The sequence below is a fragment of the Panulirus ornatus genome, chromosome 30 (assembly GCF_036320965.1).
Source record: "Panulirus ornatus isolate Po-2019 chromosome 30, ASM3632096v1, whole genome shotgun sequence".
Classification (NCBI taxonomy): Eukaryota; Metazoa; Arthropoda; class Malacostraca; order Decapoda; family Palinuridae; genus Panulirus; species Panulirus ornatus.
This window is the reverse complement of record NC_092253.1, coordinates 8967501-8983916: the sequence shown is the minus strand read 5'-3', so window position 1 is coordinate 8983916 and position 16416 is coordinate 8967501. Positions and strand designations below refer to the sequence as shown.

Genomic DNA, 16416 nt, shown 5'->3' with positions numbered 1-16416 from the left:
CTGAGAAAAACGTAACTTGTGAGCGATTGAGAAAAACGTAACTTGTGAGCGACTGAGAAAAACGTAACTTGTGAGCGATTGAGAAATTGTAACTTGTGAGCGACTGAGAAAAACGTTACTTGTTAGCGAATGAGAAAAACGTAACTTGTTACCGACTGAGAAAAACGTAACTTATGAGCGATTGAGAAAAACGTAACTTGTGAACGACTGAGAAAAACGTAACTTGTGAGCAAAATATAATTGATTGGGAGGACTCAGACGTTTAAACAGAATTGAAGGCAGAAGAAAGAAAGCGCAAAGAATGAAATGCATTGAATGAAAAAAAAAGGCCAGAAAAAAGGCCAAAAGGGCCTTTTCTGGGTGGGAGTGGAAGTATGGTGGTAAGGAACCTAAGAATGAAGCAGTTGTCGTCTACGTCTTCTTCAGGGAGACTGGATGGCCTTGAGGTAAAACAGCGAGGTGGAAACGCCCAGAGCACAGTGGCTGAACCCACTTGTTGACAATGGAACACATGCTGGAGGTGATGAGTGGACACCAGTGGTGCCGACTGATATGGAGGAACACAGACCCGGGGGAACATTGGAACAGAAGCCTTGGGACACTGAAACAGAAGCCTTGGAACAACGGAAACAGAGGTACCATTGGGACACTGAAGCACAAGCCTTGGGACATTGGAACAAAAGCTTGGGACACTGAAACAGAGGTATAATTGGAACATTGAAACACAAGCCTAGGGACATTGGAATAGAAGCATTGGGACATTGAAGCACAAGCCTTGGAGCACTGAAACAGAAGCTTCGGAACACTGAAACAGAAGCCTTGGGACATTGACACAGTAGTACCATGAAAAGTCATGAAGTGAAGATGTAGAGAGAAATTATGCACTCTTAGAGACCTGAAATATTATGGAAATATATAGTTTAAAAAGCCAAGTAGGGAGTGTCCAGGGTCAGTACTTGATGGGAGAGATAACAGATCTAAGATGACAATGAGAGACGAGGAAGAAGGAGGAGGTCGAAGATTCGACACCGCAGGAATTAGCTGTCGTCAGGCACAACAGAAGGGCATCACAGACACCAACAGACATCCGTCAGACAGGGTAGATGACGAACACAGACGCGCCAGACGACCGACATAGACACACCCACAACAGACGACCATCACAGACACCACAACAGACGACCATCACAGACACCACAACAGACGGTCATCACAGACACCACAACAGACGACCATCACAGACACCACAACAGACGGTCATCACAGACACAACAGACGGTCATCACAGACACAAGGACGTGTCTGGCGCCTGGGCTGTAACCGGCCACCGGGCCCCGCGTGTGTCCGTGAGGTCGCCTGCCACGCGTCGGTCACCCACCTGTTGCGCAAAGGCGCGCGTGTGTGCGAAGAGAGGGGGGGCGTGGCCAGATGGCAAGTGGGCGTGGCGTTGCCCCTCCCCCCCCCACCCCCTACCGGCTTGCTGAAATACGGCGTGAGGCTCCCGAGGCTGCCACAGTTCCCCGCGAGGCACCATGTTCAACGGCACGGCAGGAGGAGAACCCGTCGTCCCCGACTCCGGCAGGAGCACCACCTCCGTCGCAGCCACGGCGAGGAGCCTCCCGCCCATGCTGCCGCTCCTGCTGCTGCTCCTCCTCCTCCTGCTGGTGGGGTCTCCTGCGGCCGCCCGCGTGCCGCAGCCCGCCCCGCGCCCGCAGTTCCTGGAGGAGGTGCGGCCCGTCCTGCCCGAGCAGCCGATGGTGCCCCTAGGCTCGCCGCAGGAGGTCGTGGAGCAGATCCCTGAGAGGGTGAGTACTGGACCCGACGTCCTCACCTGCCTGGGGTCCCACACTAGTCCCAGGGGGAGACAGAGGTAGGCTAGGCTGCTGACCCTACTCTCTGGGGTAAGCTATACTCTCTCTGGGGTGTTAGGTTACTCATCCTACTCTATGGGGTAAGGCTACGCTCTCTCTGGGGTGTTAGGCTACTGACCCTACTCTATGAGGTAAGGCTACGCTCTCTCTGGGGTGTTAGGCTACTGACCCTACTCTCTGGGGTAAGCTATACTCTCTCTGGAGGTTAGGTTACTGACCCTACTCTATGGGGTAAGGCTACGATCTCTCTGGGGTGTTAGGCTACTGACCCTACTCCACGGGGGTTAAGCTACTGACCCTACTCTACGGAGTATACCCTCTCTGGGGGTTAAGCTACAGACCCTACTCTATGGGGGTAAGAGTACACCCTCTCTAGGGGTTAAGCTACTAACCCTACTCTGAGGAGGTAAGGCTAAACTCTCTCTGGGGGTTAAGCTACTAACCCTACTTTAAGGAGGTAAGGCAAAACTCTCTCTGGGGGTAAGGCTACTGACCCTCCTCCATTTGGGGGGTTAAGGCTACACTCTCTCTGGGGGTTAGGCTACTGACCCTCCTCCATTTTGGGTAGGTAAGGCTATACTCTCTCTCTGGGGAGGTTAGGCTACAGACAGCTCTCCCCTTCCCCTCCCCCCTCCCTAACTACCCCCCCAAAAAAGTTAGGCTACTAACCTAACCTCGTGAGGGAATGTACCCACCATCTACGGGGGTTCAAGTGTTTCGGGGGGGAGGGAATATTCCTTCCCCCCCCAGAGAGGAGGCGCATTACCCTTCTGCCTAGAGCACTCCCCCCCCCCCCCCCCCAAAGAGTGAGGAAACTACCTGTCTCTACCATAAGCGAATATACGTACGTAATTACGTACGGTTCGAATCCCTGTGACGCACGCTGGCCAGGTCGACGCACCACCAACCCCGGCCGCTCGCTCACGTAACAGTTCCGATGTTACGATAACCGGTTCCTTCTACTGTCCGTAGGTCCGTATATAGGGACGTTTACCGTCCGGATACTGCGTCACTGTCTGCATTTTCAGTCGAGATTCAAGATATCCGGCTTTTGCCCAGTAGCTCAGTCTATAGTCCGGTAGTATAGTCTATGATCCGGCTTTCGCCCGGTAGCGTAGAGTCTGTAATCCGGCTTTTGTCCGGCATTTCAATCCCGAATCAGACCTTTGTCTGGCAGCATAGACTCTATAATCCGGCTTTTGCCCAATAGTATACAGTCTATAATCCGGCTTTTGCCCAATCGTACACAGTCTATAATCCGGCTTTTGTCTGGTAGTATACAGCCTCTAATCCGGCCTTTGACTAGCAATAAAGTATCTAATCCGGCTTTTTGCCCGGCAGTATGAGGGTAAGGTACGTGTACCTGTCGTACACGGGTGCATAGTGAAGGTAAGGTACGTGTACCTGTCGTACCACTGGTGCATAGTGAGGGTAAGGTACCTGTACCTGTCGTACCACTGGTGCATAGTGAAGGTACGTGTACCTGTCGTACCACTGGTGCATAGTGAGGGTAAGGTACTTGTACCTATCGTACCACTGGTGCACAGTGAAGGTAAGGTACGTGTACCTGCTGTATCACGGGTGTCAGATGCTGTCCATTTCAATCATTGCTTTACTCTAAGTTTCTAAATCTAAAGTTAAGTTTCTAAATTTACTTTTTTTTTCTATTGATTCCTGTTTTCTTATCGCTTAATATTTACTCAAGACGAGACTATCACACGGAAAGGAGTAGATGCTAAGTGATATTCGAATTCCCTCCTACCGTCGTACTCAAGGGTCGTACCGTCGTGCTCAAGGGTCGTACCGTCGTGCTCGAGGGTCGTACCGTCGTGCTCAAGGGTCGTACCGTCGTGCTCGAGGGTCGTACCGTCGTGCTCGAGGGTCGTACCGTCGTGCTCAAGGGTCGTTACGTCATGCTCAAGGGTCGTACCGTCGTGTTCAAGGGTCATACCGTCGTGCTCAAGGGTCATAACGTCGTGCTCAAGGGTCGTACCGTCGTGCTCAAGGGTCGTACCGTCGTGCTCAAGGGTCCTACCGTCGTGCTCAAGGGTCGTACCGTCGTGCTCAAGGGTCCTACCGTCGTGCTCAAGGGTCGTACCGTCGTGCTCAAGGGTCGTACCGTCGTGCTCAAGGGTCGTACCGTCGTGCTCAAGGGTTGTACCGTCGTGCTCAAGGGTCGTACCATCGAGCTCAAGAATCGTACCGTCGTGCTCGAGTCGTACCGTCGTGCTCAAGGATCGTACCGCCTTGCTTAATGATCGCACCGTCGGACTCGAAGGTCGTATCGTCGTGTTTAAGAATCCTCCCATCAAGTTCAAGCATCGCACCGTCGAGTTCAAGCATCGCACCGTCGAGTTCAAGTATCGTACCGTCGACTTCAAGAATCGTACCGTCAAATTTACGAGAAAAAAAAATCGTACCGTCGTCTTCACGCACCGCACCGTCGACCTCGAAGGTCGTACGCTGGTACTGAAGCGACGGCTTCTCCTCCTCAACTCCTGCTGGGGGTGTTGAGGTGGAAGCGGGGGGCGGCTGCTCAACCTCCTCAACTCCTGCTGGGGTGTTGAGGTGGAGGCGGAGGGCTGCTGCTCACCTCCTCAACTCCTGCTGGGGGTGTTGAGGTGGAGGCGGAGGGCTGCTCCACCCCCTCAACTCCTGCTGGGGGTGTTGAGGTGGAGGCGGAGGGCTGCTCCACCCCCTCAACTCCTGCTGGGGTCTTGAGGTGGAGGCGGAGGGCTGCTCACCCCCTCAACTCCTGCTGGGGGTGTTGAGGTGGAAGCGGGGGGCGGCTGCTCAACCTCCTCAACTCCTGCTGGGGGTGTTGTGGTGGAGGCGGGAGGCGGCTGCTCACCAACACATCCCTCACCATCATCAATCAAGCTGTCACCACAATTTCGGTTTCTCTTTTTTTCCCCCACTCAAGTGTTTCCCTCCTCTCCTCCCAGGTCCACGACGACTCTGACCTCACACACACACACACACACACAGACAGCCTCTCTCCAGGCACCATCGACGGGGCCACCTGCAGCAGCACCAGCACCTTAATTGCCACCATAAAATAAATACTCCGTCACCAACAGTTCAATTTACTCCCCCATTAAGGTGTCGTTTGAGGCTCACCATTAACCCCCCACCCACCCTCCTCCCAACAAACCCCTCCCGTCCCATACAAGTATTGAATATACCACAGAGTAGGGTCACCACCACCAGCTTCGTCATCCACTACAACCCAGCCCTGCCTTAACCTTGGGTTATGACCCGACCCCCTAAATCAAAACCCTGTCTGAAGCCCCAGAGGGTGTTATGGTAGGGGGTTTTTCCCTCTGTGTCTCGATCGAGTTCGTCAGGAGACGAGAGGCGTTCGTTGATCTCTTCGTCAGCGATGGTCAAGAACCCAGCCAACAAGGGGACACCACAGCTGGTGTCTGGCTATCTGGGGGTACGAGTCCAGGCTGGTCGCATGGACGACACGAGTCCAGGCTGGTCGCATGGACGACACGAGTCCAGGCTGTTCACATGGACGACACGAGTCCAGGCTGTTCACATGGACGACACGAGTCCAGGTTGTTCACATGGACGACACGAGTCCAGGCTGTTCACATGGACGACACGAGTCCAGGCTGTTCACATGGACGACACGAGTCCAGGCTGTTCACATGGACGACACGAGTCCAGACTGTCCACATGGACGACACGAGTCCAGACTGTCCACATATCAAGTCGGCTGTGATGAGGACGACGAAGAAGGTGGTGGTGAAGGTGTTGGCAGCGGGGACAGGAGGGAACTAGACGATCCAGCTGCTAATTCCCGAAGCCCTGTCAAGACCGGGGTTCCTCTCCCCTCGTGAGGCGTGGCTCAGCCTCGTCTAGCGAGGTGTGACCGAGAGAGAGAGAGAGAGAGAGAGAGAGAGAGAGAGAGAGAGAGAGAGAGAGAGAGAGAGAGAGAGAGAGAGAGGAAATACATCACTCAGGAGAAAACTGACGTCTCCATCAGGAGGCAAGAGGCCGCAAGAAGAAGAAGAAGAAGAACCAAGGACAACAGGACGCCAGGATCCTATTTCTTCAGTAGCAGATTCGCCCCACGAGCCAGCTGCAGGACTGCGGGTCAAGGGAGAATATCTGGGGAAGGACTGCGGGTCGAGGGAGAATATCTGGGGAAGGACTGCGGGTCGAGGGAGAATATCTGGGGAAGGACTGCGGGTCGAGGGAGAATATCTGGGGAAGGACTGCGGGTCAAGGGAGAATATCTGGGGAAGGACTGTGGGTCGAGGGAGAATATCTGGGGAAGGACTGCGGGTCAAGGGACAATATCTGGGGAAGGACAGATGACAGAAGACCTGATGGTCTATGACGAGGTCATCTACTGGAGGACAGTACATAGGAAGGACAGACGAAAGAAGACCTGATGGTCTATGACGAGGTCATCTGCTGGAGGACAGTACATGGGAAGGACAGATAACACAAGACCTGATTGGTCTATGACGAGGTCATCTGCAGGAGGTCGGTGAAGGTAACGGATATCTTATCAATATAGAAAAAGACAGGGCAGGAAAACAGTTGGCTTTCTCTAGTTTAACAAGCAGTTGGCTTTCTCTAGTTTAACAAGCAGTTGGCTTTCTCTAGTTTAACAAGCAGTTGGCTTTCTCTAGTTTAACAAGCAGTTGGCTTTCTCTAGTTTAACAAGCAGTTGGCTTTCTCTAGTTTAACAACCAGTTGGCTTTCTCTAGTTGAACAAGCAGCTGGCTTTCTCTAGTTTAACAAGCAGTTGGCTTTCTCTAGTTGAACAAGCAGTTGGCTTTCTCTAGTTTAACAAGCAGTTGGCTGTCTCTAGTTGAACAAGCAACATTAAATGTCTTCATTTCTCTTCTGAGTTATGAGATTTGGATAATTCTTTTTTTATGCCTTCGTCTCCTTACGTAACACGGGTTTTCCTCTAAGTTTCCCTCCAACTAGAAGGGAAAAAACTCATATTCATCATAAGTGTGATTGAGGAATACTTTTCGTAGGACAGAGTGCTACAGTTGAGGGGGGATGGGAATTTCCACATTGCATCAAGGTTACGGGGAAATTGACAATGTAACTATGTTTACCTAATGAAACAGACAGACACACACACACACACACACACACACACACACACATCCAGAAGGTTCGAGCCAACAGACTTGACTTTACTATGAGAGAGAGAGAGAGAGAGAGAGAGAGAGAGAGAGAGAGAGAGAGAGAGAGAGAGAGAGAGAGAGAGAGAGAGAAATTCATAATGACGGTGATTTTGTCCTGAAGCAGGGAGAGCGCGTAGCGCTCAACGCATTTGCCAAAAAAGCATCGGACATAAAGACAGTCACCCATTCAAGCACTAACCCATCTTTTTGCATCGCGACTTAAACAAACAAACGAACAAAAAAGAAAATCCCTTCCTTCACAAACCCATAAAACTTTCTCCCCGAGAGAAAACGGAAGTAGGGAGCATTACTTCCCTTCCCCCCCACGTCTAGGGGAAGAAAACATGCGTCTTCTGTGATGAGGTTCTGGTCTTTGTGGTTCCCCAGGGCCGTGGGGAGACGAGGCTAATCTTCCCCTAAAGAGGTCAAAAGTTCGCGAAACAGATTAGACTCCATTTATACCATTTTTTCCTTCCTCTCTGTTTGTGCCTGTAATGTCCCAAACATCTTATCGCTTTAGGGTTTAATCTCTGTTCATGTTCGGGCAATGTCTAGCGCAGCGTGACACACACACACACACACAGGGCTGGAGGTTTAACAACAATTTGGTCCCGAGTTTAAAACCTCTCTCTCTCTCTCTCTCTACCTCAAGACCATCGAGTTCACACACCAGCAGGTACGGAAGATCACTAATTCTATAGTTTCGGACTTGAAGGTCTGAGTTATATATCATGAAGAGGTCACAGGCCTAGCTCTTAACCTGGCTCATAACTCGAAGAAAATTCCAACTCTGACCATGAAACGTTGATCATGTTTTTTATAATATTCTCAGACAAAATGTCTAGTGGACTTTCATAGTCATTCCCAGTAACTATGTTGCCCTATGTTGTGGGACTTCCCTCTTGGAGTCGATGGATCTTCAGACAACGAGAAAGTTCAGTAGAGTTGATACTAGTTCTCAAAGTTCAGTAGAGTTAATACTAGTTCTCAAAGTTGGGTAGAGTTAATACTAGTTCTCAAAGTTCAGTAGAGTTAATACTAGTTCTCAAAGTTCAGTAGAGTTAATACTAGTTCTCAAAGTTCAGTAGAGTGTTAATACTAGTTCTCAAAGGTCAGTAGAGTTAATACTAGTTCTCAAAGTTCAGTAGAGTTAATACTAGTTCTCAAAGTTCAGTAGAGTTAATACTAGTTCTCTTGCTTGAGGATTTTATCATTGCGACAGAGGAGAGGTTTCGCGTTCATGTCTTCTCTACATGCGATACTCGGATATGTACAGGCTGGTGTAGTGTGTTACTGTACAACGTATATCCATGGTCCGTATGATTATCTACTGTACCCACCATACGCTCAAATGCCTTAAAGCCAAAGTGTTACAGAAATACATATTCTTGTATGTAAAGTGAGACAATAAAGTCTTTTGATTGAGATACACTTTCTTTCGGCCGCTGCGTTTCGCCTGCTGGTCCGGAGTTTACATTTATATCCGTCTTTTCTCGGTCGCTCGTCTGTCTGTCTTCCCTCTGCGTCTGTGGCTTTGGTAAGTCTGTGTGAGACATTCATAGCCGCTCGGGCTGCCAGACCCAAAAAGGCGGCGGCCATGGTGAATACAACAACAGTAACATAAGCCTGTCTGAAAACACACACACAAGGACGAAATGAGTTTCGCTTGTTTTATGATGGCAGTGTTTCTCCACCCGTTCCCCCACACCGCTGCCACTCATACTTCACGCGAACCTTTACATGGCTGTCATCCTTCATCATTCAATTAATATATCTTTCCTCTGTCTATCTATCATCATGAATTCAAGCGTCCAGTTTTTTTTTTTTTTTTCCCCTATCGCCAATTCCACGCGCCGCGTTAGGTAAATACATCCTTTGACATTTCCATGACGATATTATTCTTTATCTTATTCTCTCTCCCTCCCCCTCCCCCCGAGCTTGTGTGTGTGTGTGTGTGTGTGTGTGTGTTTGTGTGTGTGTGTGTGTGTGTGTGTGTTGTCAGGCAATAAGAAGAGATCTGAGGCAGTTCCACCTGTAATCTTTGGACTAGGCTGCTGTCATCGGGGGCCCGGGGCGTACCTCCTTTCCCCCTGGGCTTCCCTCCCACCACATCTACAGCACAAAGAGATACATCATAAAGAAGAGAGGAGGAAAAAAAAAAAATATATATATATATATATACCTCCTGGGGACAATGACTACTGAAAACAGCGAGCGAGATATACAGAGAGAGAGAGAGAGAGAGAGAGAGAGAGAGAGAGAGAGAGAGAGAGAGAGAGAGAGAGCGAGACTCCCTTTTCACTGGGCAGATCAAGGCCCGTGGCGCGGCTAGGGTTCTGGAATAACAAACTCCATAAGACGAATCGTAAAGGTTTCTGTAGTCAGGGGGAACATCAAAGCACTTTGGTTTACGCGGGCCGACTCTTCCATTTTACTTTCCCTTTCTTTTCCCCGCCAACCACAACTTCGCTCTCCAGTCCTTGGGATTCGATCCAGCGTTCACGGTGCTTCACGGTAAACAACTAATTGATAGCTTCGCCCTACTCAATTTTTTTTTCTTTACGTAAAGTATCGGACGTCGGTGTTTTCGTCTACTCCTCTCTGGTGAGAGCATTGCCGGTTCCACTGTCTGTGATATACATACTCAATCTAAACTAAACCAAGCGAAAACTAACCTAACCTAGCCTTACCTGAACCTACTCCCAAAAAAAAAAAAAATCTGACGCAACCAAAACCAAGTAAAAATATATATTAACCCAAAACCTAACCTACACTAAGCTAAAACAATCTAACCTAACGTAACTTAAACTTTAGTTAAGCTATCTTGACGTAACCTAAACCTTCAAAACAATCTAACCTACCATAACCTAACCGTACCCAAGTCTAAACAATCTAACCTACCCTAACCCAGATTGAAACAACCTAATCTAACCTAAACCTAAACCAGATTAAAAATAATCTAACATAGCCTACCCTAAACCAAGTCAAAACAACCTAGCTCTCTGTACCACATATGGTGTTCCTTCGTAGCTGTTTTCTCGTCGTCTGAGGTGCCGATGGCTGTAGAGGATGGGAAGAGCCTTCCGATGTATTTTCCATGCCTATGTAGATTAAGAATCTAAACCTCTTTACTGCCCTCCAGCGTATCAATTCGTCTCTAAACTCTCCTTCCCACGTACTGTCCCACAACAGATAACCTCGTCGTCACACACCACTAAGGTCTTCCGTTACCTCTCCTTACCATCTGCTGGGGAAAGTCAACTGGTCAAAGCGGGATGAGTTAACGCGATCGAGGTTATTTGTTGTAAATTAACGTAAACAAACGCGACGAACCTAAAGCATTTGAAATGATGTTTACAGATTGTCTCAATCATCATTTTTTTGTTAATACGAGCGTGTGATACCGATAATGATAATAATAGTAATAACAATAATTGTAGTATCATTATTATTATTATTATTATTATTATTATTAGTAGTAGTAGTAGTAGTAGTAGTAGTAGTAGGAGTAGTAGTAGTAATAATGATAGTAGTAATAATAATAATAATAATAATAATAATAATGATAATAATGATAATAATGATAATAATAATAATAATAATAATAATATTTGCTTATGTGACTTCATTCAAAGGCTGAAAATGCACAAAGAGAAATAATATACAAGGAAGCACCAGAGCTAAAGAGAAAGACATTGTACATAAATCAGGTTGAAGGTTGATATATCATATGATGGTGGTTGATAATTGTTCCTAGAAGTTGGGGCTGCGTGGTCTGGCGAGTTCGGGTGAGTTCGATGCAGTGTGTGGCATCGAACTGGTACCTCGGGGACGAGGGATCTCCGGTAATAGGAGGCGACGGTGGTGTGTGTGTGTGTGTGTGTGTGTGTGTGTTTTACTATTTTCCAGCTGGTGTTACATAAGGCCGACCGTCCTCCAGGGGAAGCCTGAGAGTTTTATGCAAAAAAAAAACCTACATCAAGCCCGAGTTGGGCGAAGAGCCGACGCGCCGCTAGACCATTACTGGCGGACATTACATGGCAGGGAGGAGGTCAGCGCTCAGTGTGACCCGCCACGCTCTGCGAGTGCCTTGCCTTGTTGTCCAGGGAGGGTGGCACGCCCCTCCTGGGCGGGAGGGAGGCACTGGAAGTGCTAGGGAGGGAAGGGTGAGAGGCACTGGGCCTGCAGGGGGAGGGGCGGTGAGGGTGGAGGGGGTGACACTGTCCCTGATATGGAGGGGTGGTGGGAGAGGGAAGTGGAGGGATGGCGTGTGTTCCTCCACTTGACCGTCTTAACCTCCGCTCTCCATCCACACTGGCAACCCTCACTGATGAAGACATGAACGTGAACGGGTGGGAAGGGATCAAACACTACACGTTGTCTGATATATTACTCTTGCCACTGTACAAACACACATACACACACACACATATATCCCCCCACACACACATATCCCGCCCACACACACACATATCACCCCTACACACACACACACACACACACACACACACACACACACACACACATACATACATAACGATAATATAATGTAAAAGCTGATGAGAGAGAGAGAGAGAGAGAGAGAGAGAGAGAGAGAGAGAGAGAGAGAGACAGAGAGAGAGAGAGAGAGACATATATAGCTTCTTCATGAACCCATATGAGTTAACGAAACAGTTTCATGAACCCGAACGAGTCGACAAAACAAATAGCTTTATGAACCCCAATGAGTCAACGAAACAAACAGCTTCATCAAGCCAAACGACTCAACGAAAGAAACAGCTTCAACAAGCCAAATGAATCAACGAAACAAATAACCTTCTTTTTAACCATGTCAATCAACGGGGGTAAAAAGAAAAAACTTCTAAGTTCCCCCCGAATGAACCTGAACGAAGCAGCCAGCCCATTCGGATCGTCTCGAGACATCAAAGACGAGCCTTTCAGCGTCGACTAATAGACGTCAGCAAATCATCGGGTCTGCTCTGCAGCCGCTTCCTCATCGCTGAGGACCGCGCAGGTATCGCTACGAAACCCCCCCCCCAATCATCCGGGGGGGGGGGGGGGTAAAATAGGGTGTCGCACCGCTCGCTCGAACACCCTCCTCCAATGCAACAGCTGCCAACGAACGTCATCGCATCCCAAACCCAGACGCGACATGTTTGACACGTCGCTTATATCGCTGCCATTCGTACCCCGTTTTAGCCCCCGTGTTGAGAGAGAGAGAGAGAGAGAGAGAGAGAGAGAGAGAGAGAGAGAGAGAGAGAGAGAGATGATGATGATGACGTAGCCGGCTAGGTAGGGTGTGTATGATCGGCTTCGTGAAAATAGGTGATTGGAAGCTGAAATCCGCTGCGCTATGCTGGCGAGATGTGTAAGTAAAAGGATCGTGTAGCGAGGTGAGAGGCTGAGCCTAGAAGGCTGGAACGAGACTACATCGTTGGAAGATAGATAGATAGATAGATAGACAGACCATAGATAGATAAATGGTTAGCTAGATAGACAGATAGATAAATAGATGGATAGATAGATGGATGGATAGGGAGAGAGATAGACAGATCTCTCCCCCTAGTGCATACCGGCTCCATTATCTCCCTTCCTAGTGCATACCGTCTCCATTATCTCCCTCCTAGTGCATACCGCCTCTATTATCTCCCTCCTAGTGCATACCGCCTCCATCATCTCCCTCCTAGTGCATACCGCCTCCATTATCCCCCTCCTAGTGCATACCGCCTGCATCATCTCTCCCACACATCACCCACACTGTCTCTCTCGAAGTGCCTAACTCTCCATACACAAGTCAAAGTCGTCTGCCACACCCGTCTGTCTCCACCGCCAGCAGCCCCACTCCGCTGTGGCCGGGGGACGACAGAAGACCTCATACCTCAAGACGGGGCATCTCTCCACCTCCCAGAGGGCCAGCTGATACCCCGGCGGGAGGGTGAGGTTTCTGGACCGTCCCCACAGCCACTGCGTAACCCCACCCGTCCCATCACCACCACCAACCAACTGACTGTGTTATTACCTCACGACTCACCGACCAAACACAGGAAGTCGACGAATGTAGGACTGTGAGCTGGGAACATAGAGTGTTGTATGTGTAGGTAGGGCTATGAGCTGGGAACACAGGGTGTTGTAGAGTGTAGGTAGGGCTATGAGCTGGGAACACAGAGTGTTGTAGAGTGTAGGTAGGGCTGTGAGCTGGGGACAGAGTGTTGTAGAGTGTAGGCAGGGCTATGAGCTGGGAACTTAGAGTGTTGTAGAGTGTAGGTAGGGCTATGAGCTGGGAACGTAGAGTGATGTAGTAGAGTTCAGCTGTAGCTCAGACGTTGAAGATACAGCGAGACACATTGCTCACCTGTCTCAACCTCGAGAACGGCGGAAATGTAGATCCTTCGAACAGATGGTGTCGAAGGGGAAACAATGGTGGAGGGGGTGATTGCAATGGTGGTGGGGGTAGATAGATAGATAGATAGATAGATAGATAGACAGATACAGAGAGAGAGAGAGAGTGCTGAGGATGGTAGATATGAAGTGAGGGAGGGAGTGCTATATATATATGAATACAGTGCATGTGAACGTGCATTTTCATACAACATGGAATGCCTTCCAACAGCCAGGATTCGAACCCAGGACCTTTTGCGTGGTATTCGGGAACGCTAACTGCTAGGCTATGATCGCCCCTAATACGGAAATGACTGTATATTCATAAATACCGCATGTTTACCATATGGCGACCTAGCTACGTCTCTACGTTGTATATCAACTGACTGTTATATTTCTCTCTTGTGTCTCCCCTGATGATGTGATTATTACACGAAAGTGCACTTGGGAACTTATCGTGTTCCATTTTCCCCGTGGACTCATAGGAATATATATATATATATATATATATATATATATATATATATATATATATATATATATATATATATATATATATATATATATATATATATATGTAATCGCCGTTTCCCGCCTCAGCAGGGTTGTCTCAAGAGCAGACAGCTGAGCCTGAGAGGGGGAAAAAATATATCTCAACTTGGCACCTTCCTCTGTTCCTCCGTTTTCCAAAGTGACAATACAGAACGAGAGGACTTCCACCGCCTTCCCCGTCCTTCGTCATCGCCTTCTTCTACGACGACGACGACGCAGGAGGTCCATGGGCAGGGTTTTCCCTCCCCTCTCCCCTCTCCTCACTCCTCCTCTCCTCTCCCTCTCTCCCCACTCCTTCTCCTCTCCCTCGTAAAACTCTCCCCTGAATCAGTTCTCCCAACATTCCCCCTCCCACGACCCAACAGTCAACGAAACATCCACCTCTCCCCTCATTCCTTACCCCCACAACCCCCTAGCCACCCCACCCCACCAGGGTGGGTGAGAGGGTGGGTTGGTGGGCTGGGTGGTGGTTTAGGTTAGGTCGGGGGGTTTGGGATCCTACTCAACAAAGAGTCTTAAGGAGGATCGAGGACCATTGGGAAGAGGTTTACCTCCCAGCACAAAGCTACTGGATTCCTTCTTCCCCCTCCTCGCCCCCCTCACACACACACACACACACACACACACACACACACACACACACACACACCGAAGCCTTTTTTTTCCCCTTCTTCTTTGTTAGCCTCTTGACTCAGACCTGAAAAAAAGGCAGTTTCGGTCTCCGTCCCCCCAAATCCAGCGGAATACAAGAGAAATGACCTCACACTCACCGTCGTCACCAGAGAGCCAGGGAGAGGCCCCGCTGGCTGGCCTTGGGTTACGACCTTATACCTCCAACGTGGAGGAGGAGGAGGAGGAGGAGGAGGGAGCCAGACGTCTGTTGTGGCGGGGTTCGATGCCCACGCGAAAGGTTGGTCATTTCGTAGACTGAGCTGTTTAAGGACAGCAGTTATTAGAAGGAGAGAGAGAGAGAGAGAGAGAGAGAGAGAGAGAGAGAGAGAGAGAGAGAGAGAGAGAGAGAGAGAGAGAGAGAGAGAGAGAGAGAGAGAGCTCTTGTGTGATTACGAGTGTGTGTGTGTGTGTGTGTGTGTGTGTCCCGTGGCTTTACTCCTACGTGTGTGTATACACACACACACACACACACACACACACACACACACACACACACACACACACACCCATTTATCGACCAGCTCTCGGTGGGAGGATGACTAGATAGGACTGGCTGTGTCGGAGGGGCCGACTTCCTCGCCCAGGATTCGAACCCAAGTGTGCCCGACCCCGGTTGGGCCCGTGATGATCGATGGTCAGTGTGTGTGTGTGTGTGTGTGTGTGTGTGTGTGTGTGCGTGTGTGTGTACGTTCTTTTCGACCACGCTATATGTCAAACGCACAAGCCCATATGTATTCCACCTAGTCTATACACGTACGGAACAGGTGCCACCCTAGCCACACACCTACCTACACACCTACCTACACACCTACCTACACACCTACCTACACACCTACCCACACACCTACCCCCACACACCTACCTACACACCTACCTACACACATACCTACACACCTACCTACACACCTACCTACACACCTACCCACACACATACCTACACACCTACCTACACACCTACCCACACACATACCTACACGCCTACCTACACACCTACCTACACACCTACCTACACACCTACCCACACACCTACCTACACACCTACCCACACACCTACCCACACACCTACCTACACACCTACCCACACACCTACCTACACACCTACCTACACACCTACCTACACACCTACCCACACACCTACCTACACACCTACCACACACCTACCTACACACCTACCCACACACCTACCCACACACCTACCTACACACCTACCCACACACCTACCTACACACCTACCTACACACCTACATCCCTCCCTCCTTCCCTCAGGGGAGAGGGAGGGAGGGAGGGAGGGAGGGAGGGAGGGGACCAACTCGTTAACAAGGGTGATCAGGGGACCCGGTCCCCCCCCCCCCCTCATTGTACCGTCATCAGGAGGGCCCGGAGGGGCACAGGTCACGCGGATAATGACCTGGTTAGTGACCCACTCAGCCATAGTGATGCCAGTGAGGAACGCGTATAGGACGGGTTGAACACTTTTTTTTTTTTCTTTCAAATAATTTTTCTTTTTTCTGAAGATTATTCATGGAGTGAATGAGTCTATCATAATATTGTACAGTTTTATATTGGTTCTTCATGTGTCTGTCATTACATTGTACAGTTTTACATTGGTTCTTCATGTGTCTATCATTATATTGTACAGTTCTAAAGGGTTCTTCATGTGTCTATCATTACATTGTACAGTTCTAAAGGGTTCTTCATGTGTCTATCATTATACGGTACACTTGTACATTGGTTCTTCATGTGTCTATCATAATATTGTACAGTTTTACATTGGTTCTTCA

General features: G+C 49.3%; 2 protein-coding genes across 2 annotated transcripts in view; one reads left to right on the top strand and one right to left on the bottom strand.

Annotated features, from left to right (window-relative positions):
* LOC139758392 (uncharacterized) overlaps positions 1-16416 on the bottom strand; it is a 67108-nt gene that overhangs the window by 37235 nt on the left and 13457 nt on the right. The window lies entirely within an intron of this gene.
* AstCC (Allatostatin double C) overlaps positions 1516-16416 on the top strand; it is a 29488-nt gene continuing 14587 nt past the window's right edge. The window contains exon 1 of the mRNA XM_071679747.1: positions 1516-1805. Within this exon, the coding sequence (XP_071535848.1) occupies positions 1533-1805 (273 nt within the window). The 5' untranslated portion in view covers positions 1516-1532. The remainder of the gene's footprint in view (positions 1806-16416) is intronic.